Source organism: Macaca mulatta, chromosome 1, assembly GCF_049350105.2.
Source record: "Macaca mulatta isolate MMU2019108-1 chromosome 1, T2T-MMU8v2.0, whole genome shotgun sequence".
Classification (NCBI taxonomy): Eukaryota; Metazoa; Chordata; class Mammalia; order Primates; family Cercopithecidae; genus Macaca; species Macaca mulatta.
This window is the reverse complement of record NC_133406.1, coordinates 115,873,969-115,897,135: the sequence shown is the minus strand read 5'-3', so window position 1 is coordinate 115,897,135 and position 23,167 is coordinate 115,873,969. Positions and strand designations below refer to the sequence as shown.

General features: G+C 46.2%; 1 protein-coding gene and 2 long non-coding RNA genes across 49 annotated transcripts in view; 2 read left to right on the top strand and 1 right to left on the bottom strand.

Annotated features, from left to right (window-relative positions):
• Positions 1-6,864: 6,864 nt before the first annotated feature.
• PIP5K1A (phosphatidylinositol-4-phosphate 5-kinase type 1 alpha) overlaps positions 6,865-23,167 on the top strand; it is a 53,412-nt gene continuing 37,109 nt past the window's right edge. For 30 of the 47 annotated variants that reach the window (XM_077991000.1, XM_077990929.1, XM_028843954.2 and 27 more), the window contains exon 1: positions 6,871-7,399. Coding sequence is in view for 29 of the 47 variants with exons in the window: in XM_077990876.1 (XP_077847002.1) it covers positions 7,315-7,399 (85 nt within the window). In the remaining 18 variants the exon portion in view is untranslated. 47 annotated transcript variants of the gene reach the window in all.
• LOC144331467 (uncharacterized) lies at positions 7,649-11,553 on the top strand. The gene is made up of 3 exons (XR_013398535.1): positions 7,649-9,394; positions 9,790-10,538; positions 11,471-11,553. It is a non-coding gene; the product is annotated as an uncharacterized LOC144331467 (long non-coding RNA).
• LOC144331478 (uncharacterized) lies at positions 15,976-18,652 on the bottom strand. The gene is made up of 2 exons (XR_013398546.1): positions 18,360-18,652; positions 15,976-16,694 (listed from the first exon to the last, which is right to left on the bottom strand). It is a non-coding gene; the product is annotated as an uncharacterized LOC144331478 (long non-coding RNA).

Genomic DNA, 23,167 nt, shown 5'->3' with positions numbered 1-23,167 from the left:
CCATTTTTTTTTGAGACGGGGTCTCTGTTGCCCAGGCTGGAGTGTAGCAGCAGGATCATGGCTCGCTGGCTCCTTGACCTCCTGGGCTCAAGCTGTCCTCCCACCTTGGCCTCCCAAAGTGAGAGGTTTACAAAGTGAGCTGATTAAAGCCGTGAGCCACCACACCGGCCCCAAATTACATTTGTTTGTTCATTTGTTCATTTGTTTGTTTGAGATAGGATCTCACTCTGTCGCCCAGTCTGGAGTGCAGTGATGCAATCACTGCTCACTGTGGTCTCGACCTCCTGGGTTCAAGCGATCATCCCACCTCAGCCTCCCAGGTAACTGGAACTACAGGCTCACATCACCACACCCGGCTAATTTTTTGTACTTTTTGTGAAGATGAGATTTCTTTATGTTGCCCACAGTGGTCACCTGGACTCAAGTGATCCCCACTCCTCAGCCTGTCAATGTGCTGGAATTACAGGCCTGAGCCACCTCGCTTAGCTCCAAATTACATTTAGACAGGAGGAATAATTTCTAGTGTTCTTGGCCGGGTGCGGTGGCTCATGCCTGTAATCCCAACACTTTGGGAGGCTGAAGTGGGCAGATCACCTGAGATTAGGAGTTTGAGACTAGCCTGGCCAACATGGCAAAACCCCATCTCTACTAAAAATACAAAACTTAGCCAGGCGTGTTGGTGGGTGCCTGTAAGCCCATCTACTCAGGAGGCAAAGGCAGGAGAATCACTTGAACCCCAGAGGCAGAGGTTGCAGTGAGCCAAGATCGCGCCATTGCACTCCAGCCTGGGCAACAAGAGTGAGACTCCATCTCAAAAAAAAAAAAAAAAAAAAAATTCTAGTGTTCCATACCACTGGGGGATGACTATAATTAACAATAATATATAGTGTCAAACAGCTAGAAGAAGGATATTAAATGTTTGTGTTGGAAACAAATAAATGATACATTTGTGAGGCCAGGCACTAGGGCTCACGCCTGTAATCTCAGCACTTTGGGAGGCTAAGGTGGGCAAATTATTCCAGGTGGGTAGTTCAAGACAAGCGTGACTGACATGGTGAAACCTTGTCTCTACTAAAAAGTACAAAAACTGGCCAGGAGTGGTGGCAGGTGCCTGTAGTCCCAGCTACTTCGGAGGCTGAGGCGTAAGAATCGCTTGAAACCAGGAGGTGGAGGTTGTAGTGCGCTGACATTGTGCCACTGCACTCCAGCTTGGACGACAAAGCGAGACACCATCTCAAAATAAATAAATAAATAAATAAATAAATAAATAAATGATACATTTTTTAGATGACAGATATGCTAATTATCCTGATCTGATCACTATATATTTTATGTATTGAAACATCACTATGTACCCCATAAATATGTACAATTATGTGTCAATTAAAAATTAAAATAAAATAAAACAACAACAAAAAGAGAACACAGCTTTAGAGTCAGCCAGACCTGAATTTGAGTGTGAGCTTTAAGGTCTTTTAGCTGTATTACTTTGGACCAGTTGCTTTACTTCTCTGAATCTCAGTTTTCTCATCTGCAAAGTGGGACTGATAACAATACCTATTTTTTAAGGTTGTAGAAGATTAAGAGATATAATTCTTGGCCAGGTGCCGTGGCTCACGCCTATAATCCGAGCACTTTGGGAGGCCGGGGGGATGGATCACAAGGTCAGTAGTTCAAGACCAGCGTGGCCAATATGGTGAAACCCTGTCTCTACTGAAAATATAAAAATTAGCCGGGCGTGGTGGCGGGCGCCTGTTGTCCCAGCTACTCGAGAGGCTGAGGCAGGAGAATCGCTTGAACCCGGGAGACAGAGGTTGCAGTGAGCCAAGATCGTACCCCTGCACTCCAGCCTGGGCGACAGAGCAAGATTCCGTCTCAGAAAAAAAAAAAGACAGAGAGAGATAATTCTTGTAAACTGCTTAGCACAGTGTTTAGTAAGTGCATAGTAAGTTTCAGTATGTGGTAACTACTACATGGCATTCAGTATTCAGATCCTTCATAATTTAGCCTCTCCCTGTCTTTCTAGTCACACCTTCTGCCACATCACTACTCCAGCATCACTCCCCCAACAGCCAACTCTCTGTCATGCCTCTATGCCTTTCTTTCTCCTTAGAATCCTTTTCCTTTCTTGTCTAATTTTATGGGATAGTGGAGTCTTCCTGAACACCCATTCCTGTCTTTCCAGGCACAATTTATATAACTGTGGAGATGATGCCTTCTGTAGTCTCTGGAATAGTTCCAATCTCAAATAATGTCTGTTGTAAAGACTCTGTTCCCATTTTTTATTCTGAAAATATGGTTATCAAACCATAGCACTTACACAAAGTTTATGATGGCACCTATTACATTGTATTCTAGTGATTCACATGTCTGTTCCCTTCATTAGTCTGTGATCTTTTTGAGGGCAGGGGCTTAATCCTTTCCTTTTTTTTTTTTTTTTTTTTTTTTGAGATGGAGTCTCACGCTGTTGCCCAGGCTGGAGTGCAGTGGCGCGATCTCGGCTCACTGCAAGCTCTGCCTCCTGGGTTCACGCCATTCTCCTGCCTCAGCCTCCTGAGTAGCTAGGACTACAGGCGCCCGCCACCGCGCCCGGCTGATTTTTTGTATTTTTAGTAGAGACGGGGTTTCACTGTGGTCTCGATCTCCTGACATTGTGATCCGCCCGCCTCGGCCTCCCAAAGTGCTGGGATTACAGGCTTGAGCCACCGCGCCCGGCCAATCCTTTCCTTTTTTTAATTAAAAAAATTTTTTTGGAGACATGGTTTTGCTCTGTCACCCAGGCTGGAGAGAAGTGGTGCAATTTTAGCTCACTGCAGCCTAGACCTCCCGGGATCAAGTGACCCACCCACCTCAGTTTCGTGAGTAGCTGCGACTATAGGTGCGTGCCACCATGCTCAGCTAATTTTTGTACTTTTTGTAGAGATGGGAGTTTTGCCATGTTGCCCAGGCTGGTCTTGAACTCCTGAACTCAAGCAATCTGCCTGCCTCAGCTCCCAAAGTGTTGGCATTAGAGGAGTGAGCCATCCTGCCTGATGATGGGCTTAATCTTCATCTATGTATACCACGAACTCTAATAGAGCCTGGGACGTAGCCTGGGCTAAATAATGTTAATTGAGCAAATTAATTAATGAATGATTAATTGAATAAATAAGCCATCCTCTTATTGTAGAATCCTTTCCTTGCTCTTGCTAGTCCCCACCCCTTCATTCTCATCTTAGAAACTGTTCTGGCCAGGCATGGTATCTCACACCTGTAATCCCAGCACTTTGGGAGGCCGAGGCAGGCAGATCACGAGGTCAGGAGATCGAGACCATCCTGGCTAACACGGCGAAACCCCGTCTCTACTAAAAATACAAAAAATTAGCCAGATGTGGTGGCACGTGCCTATAATCCCAGCTACTTGGGAGGCTGATGCAGGAGAATTGCTTGAACCTAGGAGGTGGAGGTTGCAGTGAGCCAAGATCGCGCCACTGTACTCTATCTAGCCTGGGCAACAGAGGGAGACTCTGTCTCAAAAAATAAATAAATAAAATAAAGAAAGTGTTCTAAGATATGAAGGAAACTTTAATAAAGGTGTGGGTGTGCACTCATGTGTACTGAAGTCTGTACCTGTGGCCCTACTTTGAGGTCATCGGATTGTACCCCCTTTCCCAAAGCATGTATTGGTGAACTCCCTTTTCTGTTTCCTTGGGGGCACTAAGCCAACATGTCCTGCTCTGCCCCTGTTTCCACACCCTGTCACGTCACCACAGTTCTACTATGCCAGGAATGTTACTGGAGAGGAGTGGTTCCATGACTCAGAGGACACCCCAGGGATTGAGTGGGAGTGAGGGCGCCCCAGGGACTGAGTGGGAGTTGATGAAATTAAAAATAAAAATAGTGGTAGTTGGTGAAAATAAAAACTAAAAATATAAAAAATTAGCTGGGCGTGGTGGTGCGTGCCTGTAGTCCCAGCTACTCGGGAGGCTGAGGCAGGAGAATCGTTTGAACCCGGAAGGTGGAGGTTGCAGTAACCGAGCGCCACTGCACTCCAGCCTGGGCGACAGAGCCAGACTCTATCTCAAAAAATAAATAAAATAAAATAAAATAAAATTCACAGATTAGCTCACAGGGAGAAGATTCCTCTGTTTGACTGCATTGGTCATTCTGGGATTTATTAGTCTGCTTCCAATTTTAAAATCAGAAACAGCTTTACATCAACACCAGCCGATTTCTGAAGTAACTCAGGAAATGGTAGCAACCCTATGCCTTTCCGGAAAACAAGGATAATTTATTCAACAAATATTTATTTATTGAATACCTATGAGCCAAATCCTGTGCTAGACAGTGTGCCCCTCACCAGTTCCTGTCCTGTTTAGTTGAGTGGAGGGTATAGGTATAGGCAATTATAAAATACTTCAACACTACAAAATTCCACTGCTGCGGAATTACAAACAAGATTTTGTCTACTTCCGGTGCCCAAAGGAAGACGAATACTCCAGCAGGTGGCAGCAGGGAAACAATTATTTTAGATCTTCGTAAGGGAGGAGTAGAAGGCTGCCGTAAATGCATGGGGAGTTATCCTTTTTTTTTTTTTTTTTTTTTTTGAGGCGGAGTTTCGCACTTGTTGCCCAAACTGGAGTGCAATGGCGCCATCTCGGCTCACCGCAACGTCTGCCTCCCAGGTTCAAGCAATTCTCCTGCCTCAGCCTCTCGGGTAGCGAGTAGCTGGGATTACAGGCAAGCTCCACCACGCCTGGGTAATTTTGTATTTTTAGTAGAGACGGGGTTTCTCCATGTTGATCAGGCTGGTGTTGAACTCCCGACCTCAGGTGATCCGCCCGCCTCCGCCTCCCAAAGTGCTGGGATTACAGGTGTGAAGCCACTGCGCCCGGCCATTTTTTTTTTTTTTTTTTTTTTTGAGACTGAGTTTCGCTCATCTTGCCCAGGCTTGAGTGCAATGGCGCGATCTCAGCTCGCTGCAACCTCGACCTTCTGGGTTCAAGCGATTCTCCTGCCTCAGCCTCCCGAGTAGCTGGGATTACAGGCGCCTGACACCACGCCCAGCTTATTTTTTTGTATTTTTAGTAGGGCCGGGATTTCACCATGTTGGCCAGGCTGGTCTCGTACTCCTGAGCTCAGATGATCCACCCGCCTTGGCCTCCCAAAGTGCTGGGATTTCAGGCGTGAGCCACGGTGCCCGGCCTGCATAGAGATATTCTATGGATGTTCGGGTCCTAGGTTACTTTATGAGGACCCACAAGACATCTGGAAAGAGGATAATCAGGCCATTCTGGGGGTTACAAAACCTGTTTTTTGTTTGTTTGTTTGTTTTTTGAGACAGAGTTTCACTCTGTCGCCCAGGCTGGAGAACAGTGGCGCGATCTCCGCTCACTGCAAGCTCCGCCTCCCGGGTTCACGCCATTCTCCTGCCTCAGCCTCCCGAATAGCTGGGACTACAGGCGCCCGCCACCGCGCCCGGCTAATTTTTTGTATTTTTAGTAGAGACGGGGTTTCACCGTATTAGCCAGGATGGTCTCGATCTCCTGACCTCGTGATCCACCCGCCTCGGCCTCCCAAAGTGCTGGGATTACAGGCGTGAGCCACCGCGCCAGGCCACAAAACCTGTTTTAATGGAGTTCTTTCACGGGCTATGAATTTGAGAGGATCTATCTAACCGACCCTTACCCCGAATGTTTTCCCATTTCTCTTCATTTATTCATTCCACAGATAATTATGGAGCCCCTACTATGTACAAAGTCACGGGAGGAGCTGGAGATACAAGAGTGAAGCAAAAACAGTCCTTGCTCCCCAGAAGTTTTACAGTCTGTTCAGAGAGACAGGTCTTCCCACCAGGGTTCATAACCTACGGGGTACTTTGTTAAAAACGAGCAGGGTTACTACGAAAACTACAATGGGAGAAATTTTTCTGTGTATCTCCATGCCCTTTGGAGCACAGATAATTGACAGTTGGAGGCTAAAGGGCTTGGGTCCCAGGAAGGTTGTGCTAGGTCCCTGATTGCCTCCCGTGCCCTTTTTTTTTTTTTTTTTTTTTGAGACGGAGTCTCGCTCTGCCGCCCAGGCTGGAGTGCAGTGGCCGGATCTCAGCTCACTGCAAGCTCCGCCTCCCGGGTTCACGCCATTCTCCTGCCTCAGCCTCCTGAGTAGCTGGGACTACAGGCGCCCGCCACCGCGCCCGGCTAGTTTTTTGTATTTTTTAGTAGAGACGGGGTTTCACCGTGTTAGCCAGGATGGTCTCGATCTCCTGACCTCGTGATCCGCCCATCTCGGCCTCCCAAAGTACTGGGATTACAGGCTTGAGCCACCGCGCCCGGCCTCCGTGCCCTTTTTTGACAGGTCTTCACTGATTCATGCATCAAATATTTGCGTCACTGTGCCTAGCTTTGTGCTTGAGGCAAACAAAACACACATCTATTTCGAATGCCATTCAGAGGAAGGTAAGACAGGCACGCACGTTTAACTAAATAGTAAACAGAGTAGTAAAACAGGAAAAGGACTAAGAAGAGTTCTTGGTGGCATTAAATGTTTTGTGATATTCGACACCTTAACGTCTCTGACTTGACACCAGTACACCCGCAGAGAGTTCTTTTCTGGGTTAGGAATTTCAGAGGACTTGGCTGACCGACTCTCGTCCCGAGTTCAGCTCACTCAACCCAGTCCTAGCAAAAAACTGAACCTAAGCGAATCTGCCGAGCCACCGTAGGAAAGGTCGGCCAAATCGCGCGCGCACATCTTCCACCCGTGGACTCGTCAGGGCGTGAGGACCTACCTCACGTGACCATTAGCAGCCTCCCGATTGGTTTTGCTCCTTTTCTCTCCCCAATCAGTGGGCTGATGCGCCGAGAAGGTCGGGCGCATGCGCAGTGCTCAGATTTTGCTTGGCTACCCGGAGTGAAGCGGACGGGTTGGGCGATAAACAGGCCGTGGCTAGGGAAGACGGAGAGGGGGCGTTCGCTCCTCTTGGACTTTTCATGCCTCGTTTTTTTTCCCAGATGTGGCTTGGTCTGGACGCAAGGTCCCAGCAGCCAGCTTAAGCTTACTCTTTTGTGAAAAGGGAAAGTATCCCCTGTGGAAAGCAGTTAAACTTGTGGAGGGAGTGCGAGACGTGAGTTCTCCCCCATGCCAGGCGAATGGTGTGGCCTTGAGCTGGTCCAGGAGCCGGCTCGACGTGTCTGAGGGAGGCCCCAGAGGGGGCGGGGAGGTGGCCCTGAGAACGCGGGTTCTGTAAAGAGACGTTGGGAAGATTCGATTCCGAGAAGAGGAAGAGCCGGATTGAAAGAGAGCCAGGCCTCTGAGTGGGAGGGGGCTGCTAAGATGGCGTCGGCCTCCTCCGGGCCGTCGTCTTCGGTCGGTTTTTCATCCTTTGATCCCGCGGTCCCTTCCTGTACCTCGTCCTCAGGTAAGCCGGACAGGGCGTGGGTAGGGAGCTGGTGAGGAATATGGGATGGGAGGAAGAGCGAGACCTAAGAGGGTACCTGTAGCTGGGAATGTCCTAGGGGTTACCGGTAAGCGGGGGCGAATTGGGCTTTCAAATAGGAATTTCCGAGCGGGCAGGAGGAGTTTGAGGAAAAGATAAGTTTGATTAAGAAGTTGTCGAAAACGTTGGTTGTCTTTGAGGAGGAGAGATGGAGATTGAAGGTGGGGGTAGGTGGCCGGGCGCGGTGGCTCACGCCTGTAATCTCAGCACTTTGGGAGGCCGAGGCGGGTGGATCATTTGAGGTCAGAAGTTCGAGACGAGCCTGGCCAACGTAGTGAAACCTCGTCTCTACTAAAAATATAAAAATTAGCCGGGCAGTAATGGCGTGCGCCTGTAATCCCAGCTACTCGAGAGGCTGAGGCTGGAGAATCCCTTGAGCCTGGGAGGCAGAGGTTGCGGTGAGCCGAGATTCGGCCACTGTTCTCCAGTCTGGGCGAGAGAGTGAGACCCAGTCTCATTAAAAAAAAAAAAAAAAAAAAAAGGTGGGGATAGGAAACAAGAGAAACGGAAGGGAATAGAGAAACTTAAGAAAGTAAATAGAGGCCTAAGAAGTAGAGAGGAACTACTTAGTGTGAGAGGCAGGTAGAATCTTAAGTTGATTGTGGGCTAATTGGATGAAAATGTTGAAGAGAAGCCATGGGACTTAAAAGATATTTAAGAGTTATTGGACGCTTTCGATTTCTGGAGAGGTAGGGAATGGTGAATTTTGTTGCGGTGTCTGGGAGTTGTTGAAGCCATCTTTTCCGTCAGATACTCCCCTAATGTGTCACCCTTTCTCACTTCGCACCCCCACCCTTAGGCGCGCACAGGCACACAGACACACATACACATTTTCTCAGACTAACTCCTTTGGTAATTCCCAACTGTAAACTGCCCAACTTTGGGAAGGAATGGAAATTTTGAAGAGAGCCTAAGGAATGTAGGAAATTAAGGTCAAAGACCTTAAAAACAGATGGGAAAGATGGAATGGAGTCTTGAATTGCAGTAGAGACTGCGAGAAGTGATGTTTTGGAAATTAGGCCTGAGAAGAAAGATGGGCGGGGGGTGACTGTAAGTGTTGTGGGGGAGTATTGCATAATAGAAAATGGACTGGAAGAATGCTTAGGCTGTATCAGGAGATTGGAATTTGGAGAATGGAGCCAGGTTAATGTAGAGAGCTCAATGTATTAATAGTTAGAAACGAATGAAGATTGAGGGAGGGCTGAGGAGGCCCACAAGAAAAGCAATAGATTGTGTGTAGGAGAGAAAGTGTGTGTATGTGTGTGGGGTGGGGGGCGGGAGGTGAGTCAGAAACTGAGCTCTTCCATCAGAAGTGTCTGATGTTTCACGGTAACTGCTGCTTTTATACTGTGAACAGACGCTGCCAGATGTTGGATGCTTTGCTTGAGATTTTGGTATTTCCTCAGGCCTGGTATTGCGTTTTTGCTATTTAGAATTTGCTGAATAGGATTCCTTCCACCTTTCACATTCCAGCTCAGATGCTGGAATATCTAGTCACACATATCTTCTTTGTAAGCTGCAGTTTTATTTGTGTATCTCTATTTTTAGTTTGTTGAGAGGGTTTTTTTTTTTACCTTTCCTATAAAAGTATTAGGGAACCAGAACAACTCATGCTGCATTATAAGCATGAAATAGGATAAAGTAAAAGTGACAGGGTTTTTATTTTTAATAGAGTAGCTCCTTAATTTGAAACCTGTTCCCCCTCTAATCCCCAGCCCAGAAAGAAGAAAGGTTATGTATGGTCCGTAAACAAACTTCTCAACTATTAAGTCAGGTGTTTGCTCTGTACTCTTTGATATTTTGTAGGTCTTTATGTTTTCTGTCAGATGCTCTCACTAACAGTTAATAATACAAATACAAATTGTATAAATTTTTTTTTTTTTTTGGAGACAGTATCGTTTTGTCACCCAGGCTGGAGTGCAGTGGTGCCATCTTGGCTTACTGCAGCCTCTGCCTCCCAGGTTCGAATGAGTCTCCTGACTCAGCCTCCCAAGTAACTGGGAATACAGGCATGTGCCATCAAGCCTGGCTATTTTTTTTTTTTTGTATTTTTAGTAGAGATGGGGTTTCATCATGTCAGCCAGCCTGGTCTCAAACTCCTGACCTCACGTAATCTGCCCACTTCGGCCTCCCAAAATGCTGGGATTACAGGTGTATTGCAAGGTCAGGAGTTCAAGAGCAGCTTGGCCAACATGGTGAAACCCCATCTCTACTAAAAATACAAAAAAATTAGCCAGGCATGTTGGCACAGGCCTGTAATCCCAGCTACTTAGGAGGCTGAGTCAGGAGAATTGCTTGAACCCGGGAGGCAGAGGTTGCAGTGAGCTGAGATCATGCCACTGCACTCCAGCCTGGGCAACAGAGCAAGGCTCTGTCTCAAAAAAAAAAAAAAAAAGGCAAAAAGTGGCTACATTTCACGCTGTTGATGGACTGTAGAAAGATTATAATGGTCACCTCCAAATCCAAACATGGTAATTGCTCCAATAGCAAAAGTAGTTAAACATCTCTTAAAGCTTATGATTTGCTTTATCCTGTGTATTTCACTTGTCAGCAGTATAAAAGACTGGCTCTGGATTAATTGTGAAACTATCTAGACAGAGGTTTAATATTGGTGGGGAACAAACTTTCTTAAATAACCTCTTCTTCCCAATTTAAATGACAGAAGATTTGGAGTGCCTAAAATTATGAGTGGTTTATCGAAAACTGTCAATCTGTCCTTGGCTATGACATTTTTGTTTTATATCCATTTTCAGCATTGTCAGAGAACATTGTCCTTTAGGATTTCAGAGTTTCACCAGAACTTAAGTGGAGTTCAGCTAAACAGCTAAGAACAATAAATGGTTTTAGGATGGTTGACACACACACTTCTTGAATTTCTACAGGGCTAGCCTTCTAGCCTTTAACAATTTAGGAAATCATAAACCATCATTTGTTCCTGCCAACTTTCTAATTTCTCTGGTACCATGCAGACAGAGAAACACTCTCTTCCAATCACAAATAAAAAATCTTTTTTCTTTTTTTTGAGGTGGACTCTTGCTCTTGTCACCCAGGCTAGAGTGCAGTGGGGTGATCTTGGCTCACTGCAACCTCAGCCTCCCGGCTTCAAGCAAGTCTCCTGCTCAGCCTCCCAAGTAACAGATTATAGGTACCCGCCACCACATCGGCTAATTTTAGTAGAGACGGGGTTTCAGCATGTTGGCCAAGCTGGTGTTGAACTTCTAACCTCTGGTGATCCACCCGTCTCGGCCTCCCATAGTGCTGGGATTACAGACGTGAACCGCCATGCCTGGCCAGTAAAGTCTTTTTTTATTTTGAGAGAGAGTCTCCCTCTGTCGCCCAGGCTGGAGTGCAGTGGGGCAATCTTGGCTCACTGCAGCCTCTGCCTCCTGAGTTCAAGCGATTCTCCCGCCTCAGCTTCCCAAGTAACTGAGATTACAGGCACCCGCCACGACATCCGGCTAATTTTTGTATTCTAGTAGAGTTGGGGTTTCACCATGTTAATCAGGCTGGTCTCGAACTCCTGACCTCAGGTTATCCTCTCACCTTGGCCTTGCAAAGTGCTGGGGTACAGGCTTTAGCCGCCGCCACCGGCCTTGCTTTTTGCCCTTTTTACCACCATGAGGAGAGTAAAGATTTTCTGTCTTGGAGGCTTGATTTGAAGTTAGTGGTTGGGTTAGAAGGGATAGGATACTAAGGTATACACTGCTCCTATGAAATAAAAGTTGTGGAGTGAAATCATGTGTGACTTCCTCAAGGAAGAGCACTTGAGGTTGGGTACTGTGGCTCACACCTATAATCCCAGCACTTTGGGAGGCCAAGGCGGGCGGATCACCTGAGGTCAGGAGTTTGAGACTAGTCTGGCCAACATGGTGAAACCTCATCTCTGCTGAAAATACAAAAATTAGCTGGGTGTGGTGGCAGGTGCCTGTAATCCCAGCTACCCAGAAGGCTGAGGCAGGAGAATTGCTTGAACTCAGGAGGTAGAGGTTGCAGTGAGCCGAGATTGCGCTACTGTACTCCATCCTGGAGGCAGAATGAGACTGTGTCTCAAAAAAAAAAAAAGAGAAAAAAGAAAAGCACTTGAAACCCTAGATAATCATGAGCTGTAGTGCCTTTTGCTTCAGACTAGAACATTTTTTAAATGGTCATCGCTCACCTATATTACTTTATGTGCACAAGTGACTTAGACATAACTTTACAGCTGCTTACCTGACTTTTTCTCCCCCTTAACTGCTCAGGGAAATACAGAGGATACAGGATTGGAGCATTTTTGCTTGAGACTTTTATAGTAGGGACAGCCTCATCAGCCCATGATTCTGATTGCTTTGTTCTTCCCAACAGAGCCCTACCTGTAACCTGCTATAATCTGTTAACTCCAGTAGTAGGGGTTCTTGTTGATCTTTTTTTTTTTTTTTTGAGATGGAGTTTTGCTCTTGTTGCCTTGGTTGGAGTGCAATGGCGCGATCTTGGCTTACTATAGCCTCCGCCTCCCGGGTTCAAGCGATTCTCCAGGCTCAGCCTCCCAAGTAGCTGGGATTATAGGCACCCACCACCATGCCCGGCTAATTTTCTTTTCGTATCGGGCTTTCACCACGTTGGCCAGGCTGGTCTGGAACTCCTGAGCTCAAGTGATCCACCCACTTCAGCCTCCCAAAGTACTAGGATTACAGGCGTGAGCCACCATTCCCAGCCTGTTGATGTTTTTTTGATCTGTGTTCTTTTGTGTACAGTGTAAGCCATTTGTGGGCTGATTTCTTTCGCAATTCTTCCTCTTAGTGAAAAGTAAAGCAGTTTAGATCATGTTGAATGAGAAACTGAAATTTAGAAATGTAAACATAGGACACAATGTCAGAGTATCACCAGGTGCCATTTTGGTTGATATTTTATAAGTAGGGAGGTATTTTTCTGTTTACTCTTTATAGGGATTTTGACTCCCTCCACCCCTTTTTCCTTTTGTCACCTTGGTATATTCTGCCAGAAAACTGGTATCAGAATGTCATTGCTTCTGATTGATTTATTTCTGCCATGACTGCTGAAGCCCATTGTCAAGTATAATTAACTAGTCTAATAGGTATCCAGTTTCTGATATTAATTGATAATGTGTACTTACATGTTAGTGTTGAATATCAAAATTGTATGTTTTGCTTGTTAATGTCTCTGGGCTTTTTTAGGTTAATTTAAAACTCTTCTGATTAATACCTTTGCTCAAATATGTGCTACCTAATAGCTATTAAATATTTTATTTGCCTGTTTTTCTTTGATAATAAAGTGGAAACTATAGCCTTTGAAGTGAACAACAGAGATAATACCAGGACAGCCAGCAAACTGGGGAGAGGGAAGGTGGTAATTTTATCCTTTAAATTGTTCTCTCCTAGAATTTTATTTATTTATTTTTTTGAAACAGAGTCTTGCTCTGTCGCCCAGGCTACAGACCAGCGTAGAGCAGTGGCGTGATCTTGGCTCACTGCAGCCCTTGCCTCCCAGGTTCAAGCGATTCTCCTGCCTCAGCCTCCTGGGTCACTAGGATCACAGGCGTATGCCACTACGCCCAGATAATTTTTGTATTTTTAGTAGAGAGGGTTTCCCCATGTTGGCCAGGCTGGCCTTGAACTCCTGGCCTCAAGTGATCCTCCTGCCTTGGCCTCCCAAAGTTCTGAGATTACAGACGTGAGCCACTGCCCAGCCTCTCTCCTAGAATTTTGGAGTATTCTTACTTGACATAAAGAAGGGAACAAGAGCCGGGCGTGGTGACTCATGCTTGTAATGCCAGCACTTTGGGAGGCCAAGACAGGTGGATGACCTGATGTTAGGAGTTCCAGACCAGCTTGTCGAAACCCTGTCTCTACGAAAATTACAAAAATTAGTGGGGTGTGGTGGTGTGCTCGTGTAATCCCAGGTACTAGGGAGGCTGAATCAAGAGAATCACTTGAACTCAGGAGGCGGAGGTTGCAGTGAGCTTAGATTGCACTACTGCACTCCAGCCAGGACAACAGAGCAAGACTCCGTCTCAGAAAAAAGAAAAGAGAACAAGAAAACTAAAGTTAATCAGTTTATTTTTCCCTATTCTTTTTGTTTGCTGGGTTTCCTTGATCAAGGACAAAAGTATACTTCAAGAATATACTCTTTCCTGATGGCCAGGTAGAGAGGGAATCTTTGTTTTTCTGAGCTCCAGACCCAGCCCAGAGAGACTGAATGAAACACCACCGATGGTGTTTCCTAGAGGAAACCCTAAGAAGCCCGTTTCCCCTATTGCACCTCACTTCTCTGCCCTTTCCCATCTAAATAGAGTGTTTAATTTTCATGTTTATCCTGTTTTGTTCATATTTCTTGTAAACTTCTATTCTGTTACTGTTTTCTATTTGAAGTGAACTTTTTTCCCTCAACTGCTCCGTCTTGTTTAACTGTCTCCATTTTTCTTTATCTTCTTGTGAAATTTCAGTCTGTTTATTTGTAATGGTTGTATTCAGTATGTATTAATTTACAAATATCTAATTCCTGGAAAGTCTCTCTGTTGGAATCTGAGGAAGACATTGGCAAAAAGAGAGGAAGGTAGGTCTGTTGTAGGGAGTTCAGCATATTCTTATTATTTACCTTGTATACTTAATTGAGCAATATGGAAATAATCCAGAATAAGCTATCTGAAAAGATTAGAGATGTTGGTTGGGGGTGGGCAAACGGGAGGTGAGCAAAGGAAGTTGGCGGGAGGGAATGGAAAGAGGGTTTTTTGTTCTTGTTTGTTTGTTTTTAGGATATTTAATTAGAGTATATTAACCCTTTTTTTTTTTCGAGATGGAGTTTCGCTCTTTTGCCCAGGCTGGAGTGCAGAGGTGGGATCTCAGCTCGCTGCAACCTCCACCTCCCGGGTTGAAGTGATTCACCAGCCTTAGCCTCCCAAGTAGCTGGGACTACAAGTGCGTGCCACAACATCTGGCTAATTTTTGTATTTTTAGTAGAGACGGGGTTTCACCATGTTGGCCAGGCTGGTCTTGAACTCCTGACCTCAGGTGATCCGCCCACCTCAACCTCCCAAAGTGCTGGGATTATAGGTGTGAGCCACCATGCCAGCTATTTTTGTATTTCTAGTAGAGACGGGGTTTCACCATGTTAGCAGGCTGGTCTCAAACTTCTGACCTCAGGCGACCCTCACTGCAACCTTTGCCTCCTGGGTTCAAGCGATTCGCCTGTCTCAGCCTCCCTAGTAGCTGGGATTACAGATACGTGCCAACATGCCTAGCTAATTTTTGTATTTTTAGTAGACACGAGGTTTCACCATGTTGGCCAGGCTGGTCTTTAACTCCTGACCGCAAGTGATCTGCCCATCTTGGCCTCCCAAAGTACTGGGATTATAGGCGTGAGCCTCCGTGCCTAGTCTGAAATATGTTCATTTTAACCCAGCAAAATTCATTGCTTTTTCAAGATAGATAGGACCAGATTTGGAAATAGAATTAGTAGGTGGCTATCTACTAAAAATTTCAGGTGCCTCTTGGCCATGGGTAGCTTATTCAGGAAACCCAAGTCTTTTAAGGAAGGACTTGGATTTTTTTCATAATTTCTTTTTTTTTTTTTTTTTTTTTTTGAGACGGAGTCTCGCGCTGTCACCCAGGCTGGAGTGCAGTGGCCGGATCTCAGCTCACTGCAAGCTCCGCCTCCCGGGTTCACGCCATTCTCCTGCCTCCGCCTCCCGAGTAGCTGGGACTACAGGCGTCCGCCACCTCGGCCGGCTAGTTTTTTGTATTTTTTAGTAGAGACGGGGTTTCACCGTGTTAACCAGGATGGTCTCGATCTCCTGACCTCGTGATCCGCCCGTCTCGGCCTCCCAAAGTGCTGGGATTACAGGCTTGAGCCACCGCGCCCGGCCTTCATAATTTCAAAGAACGTTTTTGTGCCAGGGGATACATATTTGAGGTCTGAGAACCATGAAACTTGTTTTGTAGGACTAGAAGCAAAAGTTGACTAGAGGGAAATGTAGAGTAGAGTTATTTTAATTTAACCCCCTCATTTTCCAAATTGGGAAACTGAGGTAAAGATGTTGCATAAAGGCTATATGTTACATATATATATATATATATACTTTTTTTTGTTTTGTTTTGTTTTTTTTTTTGTTTTTGAGATGGAGTCTTGCTTTGTCCCTCAGGCTGGAGTGCAGTGGCATGATCTCAGCTCACTGCGACCTCCATCTCCCGGGTTCAAGTGATTCTGCTGCCTCAGCCTCCCGAGTAGCTGGGATTACAGGCGCACACCACCACGCCTGGCTACTTTTTGTATTTTTAGTAGAGACAGGGTTTCACCATGTTGGCCAGGCTGGTCTCAAACTCCTGACCTTGTAATCCACCTGCCTCAGCCTCCCAAAGTGCTGGGTTGATTACAGGCATGAGGCACTGTGCCCGGCCATGAAGGTTAATCTTAATATGTTGCTCATTCTTTTTTTTTGAGACAGAGTTGCACTCTTGTTGCCCAATCTGGAGTGCAGTGGTGCGATCTTGGCTCACTGCATCCTCCTCCTCCTCCTGAGTTCAAGTGATTCTCCTGCCTCCCTAGTAGCTGGGATTATAGGCACGCGCCACCATGGCTGGCTAATTTTTGTATTTTTAATAGAGATGGGGTTTCTCCATGTTGGGTCAGGCTCTTCTTGAACTCCTGACTTCAGGTGATCCACCCGCTTCGGCCTCCCAAAGTGCTGGGATTACAGGTATGAGCCACTGTGCCTGACCGGCTCATTCTTTGATACACTGCTTTTAGTTGGCTATTAGCTGAGGTGACCCCAGGACTGGTAGATCAAATTGCTTTCAAGCTTTTGTTTCTAGGCGCATCCTTGCACTTCTGACTCTTTCCTAGAGGAGGCTTAGGAAAAATTTACACCAGCTAAGAAACAGAATTTAGCTTTTCTCTGAGATGTGTCTTGGTTTTCTTCTTCTTCTTCTTCTTTTTTTTTTTTTTTTGAGATGGAGTCTCACTGTGTCGCCTAGGCTGGAGTGCAGTGGTGCAGTCTTGGCTGACTGCAAGCTCCACCTCCTGCTTTCAAGAGATTCCCCTGCCTCAGCCTCCTGAGTATCTGGGATTACGGGCACATACCACCACGCCCGGCTAATTTTTGTATTTTTAGTAGAGACGGAGTTTCACCATGTTAGCCTGGATGGTCTCGATCTCCTGACCTCGTGATCCGCCCGCCTTGGCCTCCCAAAGTGCTGAGATTACAGGTGTGAGCCACCACGCCCGGCTGACTTGGTTTTAATTGGCTTGATCCAGTCATTATTGAGGATGTTGTGATGGTACACTTTTTTTTTTTAAACACACTTCCTTAGAGCTATGTGTTCAGCAGTACTTCTCAGGAGGCAGGTTGACATTTCGAGAGTATTTTCAATTGAAGAATAATTTGTGTCTCCCACCTGCAGGCGTATAGAGTGTCTTTCAGTATTGCAAGTTAACTAGGACCAGAGAGATTGCCTCAGATAGTCCAGCAAATGACTGGGTAGATTTTGTTTTTGTTCTATTATGTTGTAAGGAGTTTTGCTTTCTTTTTCCCCAGGCCAACACAGAGTCTTGCTCTGTTGCCCAGGCTGGAGTGCAGTGGCATGATCCCATCTCACTGCAGCCTCTGCCTCCTGGGTTCAAGTAATTCTGCCTCAGCCTTTCTAGTAGCTGGGATTACAGGCACGTACCACCATGCCTGGCTAATTTTTTTTTTTTTTTGAGATGGAGTTTTGCTCTTGTTGCCCAGGCTGGAGTGCAATGGCATGATCTCAGCTCACCGCAACCTCTGCCACCCAGGTTCAAGTGATTCTCCTGCCTCAGCCTCCTGAATAGCTGGGATTACAGGTATGCGCCACCATGCCTGGCTAATTTTGTATTTTTGGTAGAGACGGGGTTTCTCCATGTTGGTCAGGCTGGTCTCGAACTCCTGACCTCAGGTGATCCGCCCACCTCAGCCTCCCAAAGTGCTGGGATTACAGGCGTGAACCACCATGCCCAGCCTGTATTTTTAGTAGAGACAAGGTTTCACCATTTTCGCCAGGCTGGTCTTGAACTCCTAACCTTGTGATCTGCCTGCCTTAGCCTTCTAAAGTGCTGGAGTTACAGGCGTGAGCCACCGCAACTGGCCTGCATTTTTTTTTTCTTTCTTTTTTCTGAGATGGAGTCTTGCTCTGTTGCCCAGGCTGATTGATGTGCAGTGGCGCAATCTCAGCTCACTGCAATCTCTGCATCCTGAATTCAAGAGATTCTTGTGCCTCTGCCTCCCAAGTAGCTGGGATTATGGGCATCTGCCACCATGTCTGGCTAGTTTTTGTATTTTTAGTAGAGATGGGGTTTTGCCATGTTAGCCAGGTTGATCTTGAACTCCTGACCTCAGGTGATCTGCCTGCTTCCGCCTCCCAAAGTGCTGGGATTACAGGTGTGAGCCACTGCGTCCGGCCCCTCCCCCGCTTTTTTTTTTTTCCTCGAGACTGGATCTCACTCTGTCACCCAGGGTGGTGTACAGTGGCATGATGATAGCTCACTGTAGCCTCAAACTCCTAGCTCAAGTGATCCTCCCACCTCAGCCTACTCAGGTTTACAGGCATGGGCCACCACACTGCTATTTTTTTTTTTTTTCTTTTTTTTTTTTTTTTTTTTGAGACGGAGTCTCGCTCTGTCGCCCAGGCTGGAGTGCAGTGGCGCGATCTCGGCTCACTGCAAGCTCCGCCTCCCGGGTTCACGCCATTCTCCTGCCTCAGCCTCCCGAGTAGCTGGGACTACAGGCGCCCGCCACCTCGCCCGGCTAATTTTCTTGTATTTTTAGTAGAGACGGGGTTTCACCGTGTTAGCCAGGATGGTCTCGATCTCCTGACCTCGTGATCCGCCCGTCTCGGCCTCCCAAAGTGCTGGGATTACAGGCTTGAGCCACCGCGCCCGGCCTTTTTTTTTTTCTTTAAGTGGAGATAGTCTCACCATATTGCCCAGTCTGATCTCAAACTCCTGGCCTAAAGTGATCCTCCTGCCTCAGCCTCCCAAAGTGCTGGAATTACAGGCATGAGTCACCCTGCTTGGTGTGGCTCTCCATCTTTATCAACCAAGAGTTCACTGAGAGTTAGCATTTTAATTCCAAAAAAGCTGCTTATCTCTTTGTGCTCTCTGTAGGAATTATTGACATACATATCTATTTTTTGAGATGGAGTCGTGCTCTGTTGCCCAGGCTGGAGTGTAGTGGCACGATCTGGGCTCACTACATACCTCCCGTCTCCTGGGTTCAAGTGATTTTCCTGCCTCAGCCTTCCAAATAGTCAGGATTACAGGCATGCGCCACCATGCCCGGCTAATTTTTTTGTAGTTTAGTGGAGATGGGTTTCGCCATGTTGACTAAGCTGGTTTCGAACTCCTGACCTCAGATGATCTATCCACCTCCGCCTCCCAAAGTGCTGGGATTACAGTCGTGAGCCACTGTGCCTGGCCTTATTGACATATTTATGTAGTAGTGTTGGTAGGTAATTAAATTGGACCTTAGGGATTGTTTCCCTATGACCTGTTTGGGCAACACTCCAGTTGTCTGAGGAATGCATATCCGGCTAGCCTCTAGCATCCCCAAATTATATGTGTATTTCAAACATTAAAGTCAGTCACACACTGCTTGTTGGTTTCTCATCAGTAGATGATGTCATTGCATCTCTGACAGAAATGCTTCTGCTCTGAAAGTGCAGGGAGAGGCTGTGCTATTAAGGCCAACTCTGTTTTGTTTCACATACTAGGGTGAGGGGAACTCATTTCAGAACTATTTGGCTGAGCACAGTGGTTTACACCTGTAGTCCCAGCACTTTGGGGGGCTGAGGCAGGCAGATTGCTTGAGCTCAGGAGTGTGAAACCAGCCTGGGTAACACAGTAAAACCCTGTCTCTACAAAAAATATAAAAATTAGCCGGGCATGGTGGTGTGTGCCTGTAGTCCCAGCTACTCTGGAGTCTGAGGGGAGAATCACTTGAACCTGAGAAGTTGAGGCTGCAGTAAGCTGTGTTCCTGCCACTGCCCTCAAGCTTGGGTGACAGAGTGAGACTTTGTCTCAATACCAAAAAAACCCAAAAAAACTTAAAAAGATATTTTGTTGGCCGGGCCCAGTGTCTCATGCCTGTAATCCCAGCACTTTGGGAGGCCGAGGCGGGCACATCATGAGATCAGGAGATCGAGACTATCCTGGCTAACACAGTGAAACCCTATCTCCGCTGGGTGTGGGTGGTGGCAGGCGCCTGTAGTCCCAGCTACTCCCAGCTACTCGGGAGGCCAAGGCGCGAGATTGGTGTGAACCTGGGAGGAGGAGCTTGTAGTGAGCCGAGATCGCCTCAGTGCACTACAGCCTGGGCGACAGAGTAAGACTCTGTCTCAATAAAGAAAAAAAGAAAAAAAAAGGCTGGGCACGGTGTAATCCCAGCACTTTGGGAGGACGTGGCCGGCAGATCATGAGGTCGGGAGATCGAGACCACCCTGCTAACATGGTGAAACCCCATCTCTACTAAAAATAAAAATATAAAAAAAAATTAGCCAGGCGTGGTGGCGGGCACCTGTAGTCTCAGCTACTTGGGAGGCTGAGGCGGGGGAATGGCGTGAACCTGGGAGGCGGAGGGTGCAGTGAGCCGAGATCACGCCACTGCCCTCCAGCCTGGGCGACAGAGCGAGACTCCATCTCAAAAAAAAAGAAAAAGAAAAAAAAAAAAGAGAACGTGAACAAAATATCTTTTTCTGCCCCCACACGTGGCTAATTTTTTGTGTTTTTAGTAGAGACGGGGTTTCACCGTGTTAGCCAGGATGGTCTTGATCTCCTGACTTTGTAATCTGCCTGCCTCGGCCTCCTGAAGTGCTGGGATGACAGGCGTGAGCCACTGGGCCCAGCTGACTTTGCCTTTTTTTTTTTTTTTTTTCTTTTGAGACAGAGTCTGGCTCTGTGGCCCAGGCTGGAGTGCAGTGGTGGATCTCAGCTCACTGCAAGCTCCGCCTCCCAGGTTCATGCCATTCTTCTGCCTTAACCTCCAGAGTAGCTGGGTCTACAGACGCCCGCCACCATGACCAGCTATTTTTTTGTTTTTAGTAGAGACGGGGTTTCACCATGTTAGCCAGGATAGTCTCGATCTCTTGACCTCGTGATCCACCCGCTTCAGCCTCCCAAAGTGCTGGGATTACAGGTGTGAGCCACCGGTGCCCGGCCTGCCTTTTTTAAAAAAATAAAATTTGGGGCCGGGCGCGGTGGCTCAAGCCTGTAATCCCAGTACTTTGGGAGGCCGAGGCGGGTGGATCACGAAGTCAGGAGATCGAGACCATCCTGGCTAACATGGTGAAACCCCGTCTCTACTAAAAATACAAAAAACTAGCTGGGCGAGGTGGCGGGCGCCTGTAGTCCCAGCTACTCGGAGGCTGAGGCAGGAGAATGGCGTAAACCCGGGAGGCGGAGCTTGCAGTGAGCCGAGATCGGGCCACTGCACTCCAGCCTGGGTGACACAGCGAGACTCCGTCTCAAAAAAAAAAAAATAAATAAATAAAATAAAATTTGTATTTTTTTGTGGTAGTGCTCCTTGTGGAGCAGGGCTACCTTATAGGCAGTGTGTCCAGAGTAGCCTGGACATTGTATTTAGCAGAAATTGACTGGGTCGTTTTCACTTTGGCTTTTGACTTGACTGGTTCTGCTGTTCTGGAATTATTTTAGTAACATTAATGATTTCCTAGCTTATTTTCATAATTTAGAAGCTAGTTCTTTAATATTTTTGAAGTCTTGGCATCCAGGAGATATGCTGAAATTGGGAATCCCTGTTTTATAGGAGACTGTTGATTTTTGAGGGATATGGTTCCCTTTTTAAGAGAGAATCTCTTATATGTGCTGATACAGGTATGTTTCAGGTTATATAGGCATCTGAAAGTAATATGTAGTTGAGAAAGAGGGTATGAGAACATAAGACTTATTTTTAGCTTAGAATCGTCAGCAACATTTCTGGCATTTTCTTTTCATATTTTTTTTTCCTTATCTTTACAGTAGCATAACATGATTGTAATGAGCTTGAGTTAATGTGTGTGTTGGGAGTGTGGTGGTTTGTATGTGTGGGACTGTTGAGTAGTGGTTTACTGGGAAAAATGGGTTATTAAGCAAAGAAAATGATAGTAAAGCCATTCCTTTTCTTTAATTGTTAAATTATGTAATATACACATTAAAATATTTGTGTAGTTTATATAGGTAAGGAAAAATATAAATTTAAAGTTATAAAATAAGCCTATTTCCACTATCAGGAAATGGTCATCTTTTAACATTTTGGTATGTAATCTTGTGCACCTTTTCTATGTGTATAAATACATGTGAATTTGTAGATAAATGTTTTATAAAAACTTGTATTATGCTATATAATTTTTTTCCACTCAATATATTGACATCCATAAATATACGTAAAAATAATGGTTATATAGTGTTCCATTTTATGACAGCACCATGATGTATATTATGTTCCCTATTGTTCATTTAGATTCTTTGAAATAATGGGATCTGTGTAATTCTAGTTATATATACACTGCTCTAATCCTTGTATATCCTTGTAATGTATATCCTTGTATATACATCTTTGTTGGCTTCACTGATTACTTAGGATAACTTAGTACTTCTTGGTCAGATTGTCCATAATGATTTTTAAGGCTTTTTGCTTTGTTTTTTTTTTTTTTTTTTTGAGACAGAGTTTCGCTATGTCGCCCAGACTGGAGTACAGTGATCCCATCTCGGCTCACTGCAGTCTCTGCCACTCAGGATCAAACGATTCTCATGCCTCAGCATCCCTGGTAGCTGGGATTGCAGGCGCTTGTCACCAGGCCCAGCTAATTTTTATATTTTTAGTAGAGATGGGGTTTTGCCACGTTGGTCAGGCTGGTCTCGAACTCCTGACCTCAAGTGATCCACCTGCCTCAGCCTCCCAAAATGCTGGGATTACAGGTGTGAGCCACCGCACTCTGCCGACTTTTTGCAAGTTAGTACCAAATTGCCTTCAAGGAGCGGAAGATCCTCAAACAAAATCTACCTTGTAACTCTCGCCCAGGCTGGAGCGGAATGGTGTGATCTCAGCTCACTGCAACCTCTGCCTCCTGGGCTCAAGCAATCGTCCCACCTCAGCCTTCTGAGTAGCGCCACCACACCTGATTTTTGTGTTTTTAGTGGAGACCAGTTTTTGCCATGTGGTCTCGAACTCCTGGCCTCAAGTGATCCGCCTGATTTAGCCTCACAAAGTGCTGGGATTACAGACATGAACCACCATGCCCAGCCTGTGCATTCTTTTTCTTTTTCTTTTTTTTTTTTTCCTGAGACGGAGTTTTGCTCTTGTTGCCCAGGCTGGAGTGCAATGGCGCGATCTCGGCTCACTGTAACCTCTGCCTCCCAGGTTCAAGTGATTCTCCTGCTTCAGCCTCCTGAGAAGCTGGGATTACAGGTGCTTGCCACCGTGCCCGGCTGATTTTTGTATTTTTAGTAGAGACGGGTTTTCACCATGTTGGCCAGGAGGCTGGTCTTGTGAACTCTTGACCTAAGGTGAGCTCCTCGCCTCCCAAAGTGCTGGGATTACAGGTGTGAGCCACTGCGCCTGGCATTCTTTTTTAAAAGGTAAGAGTCTGGCTGCAGAGGAACCTTATACCTGAAATGTTTTGCTGTCTGAATTCACTCCAGAGTGAAATGACTTGAAGTACAGGTTTTGTGACTACTAGAATTTTT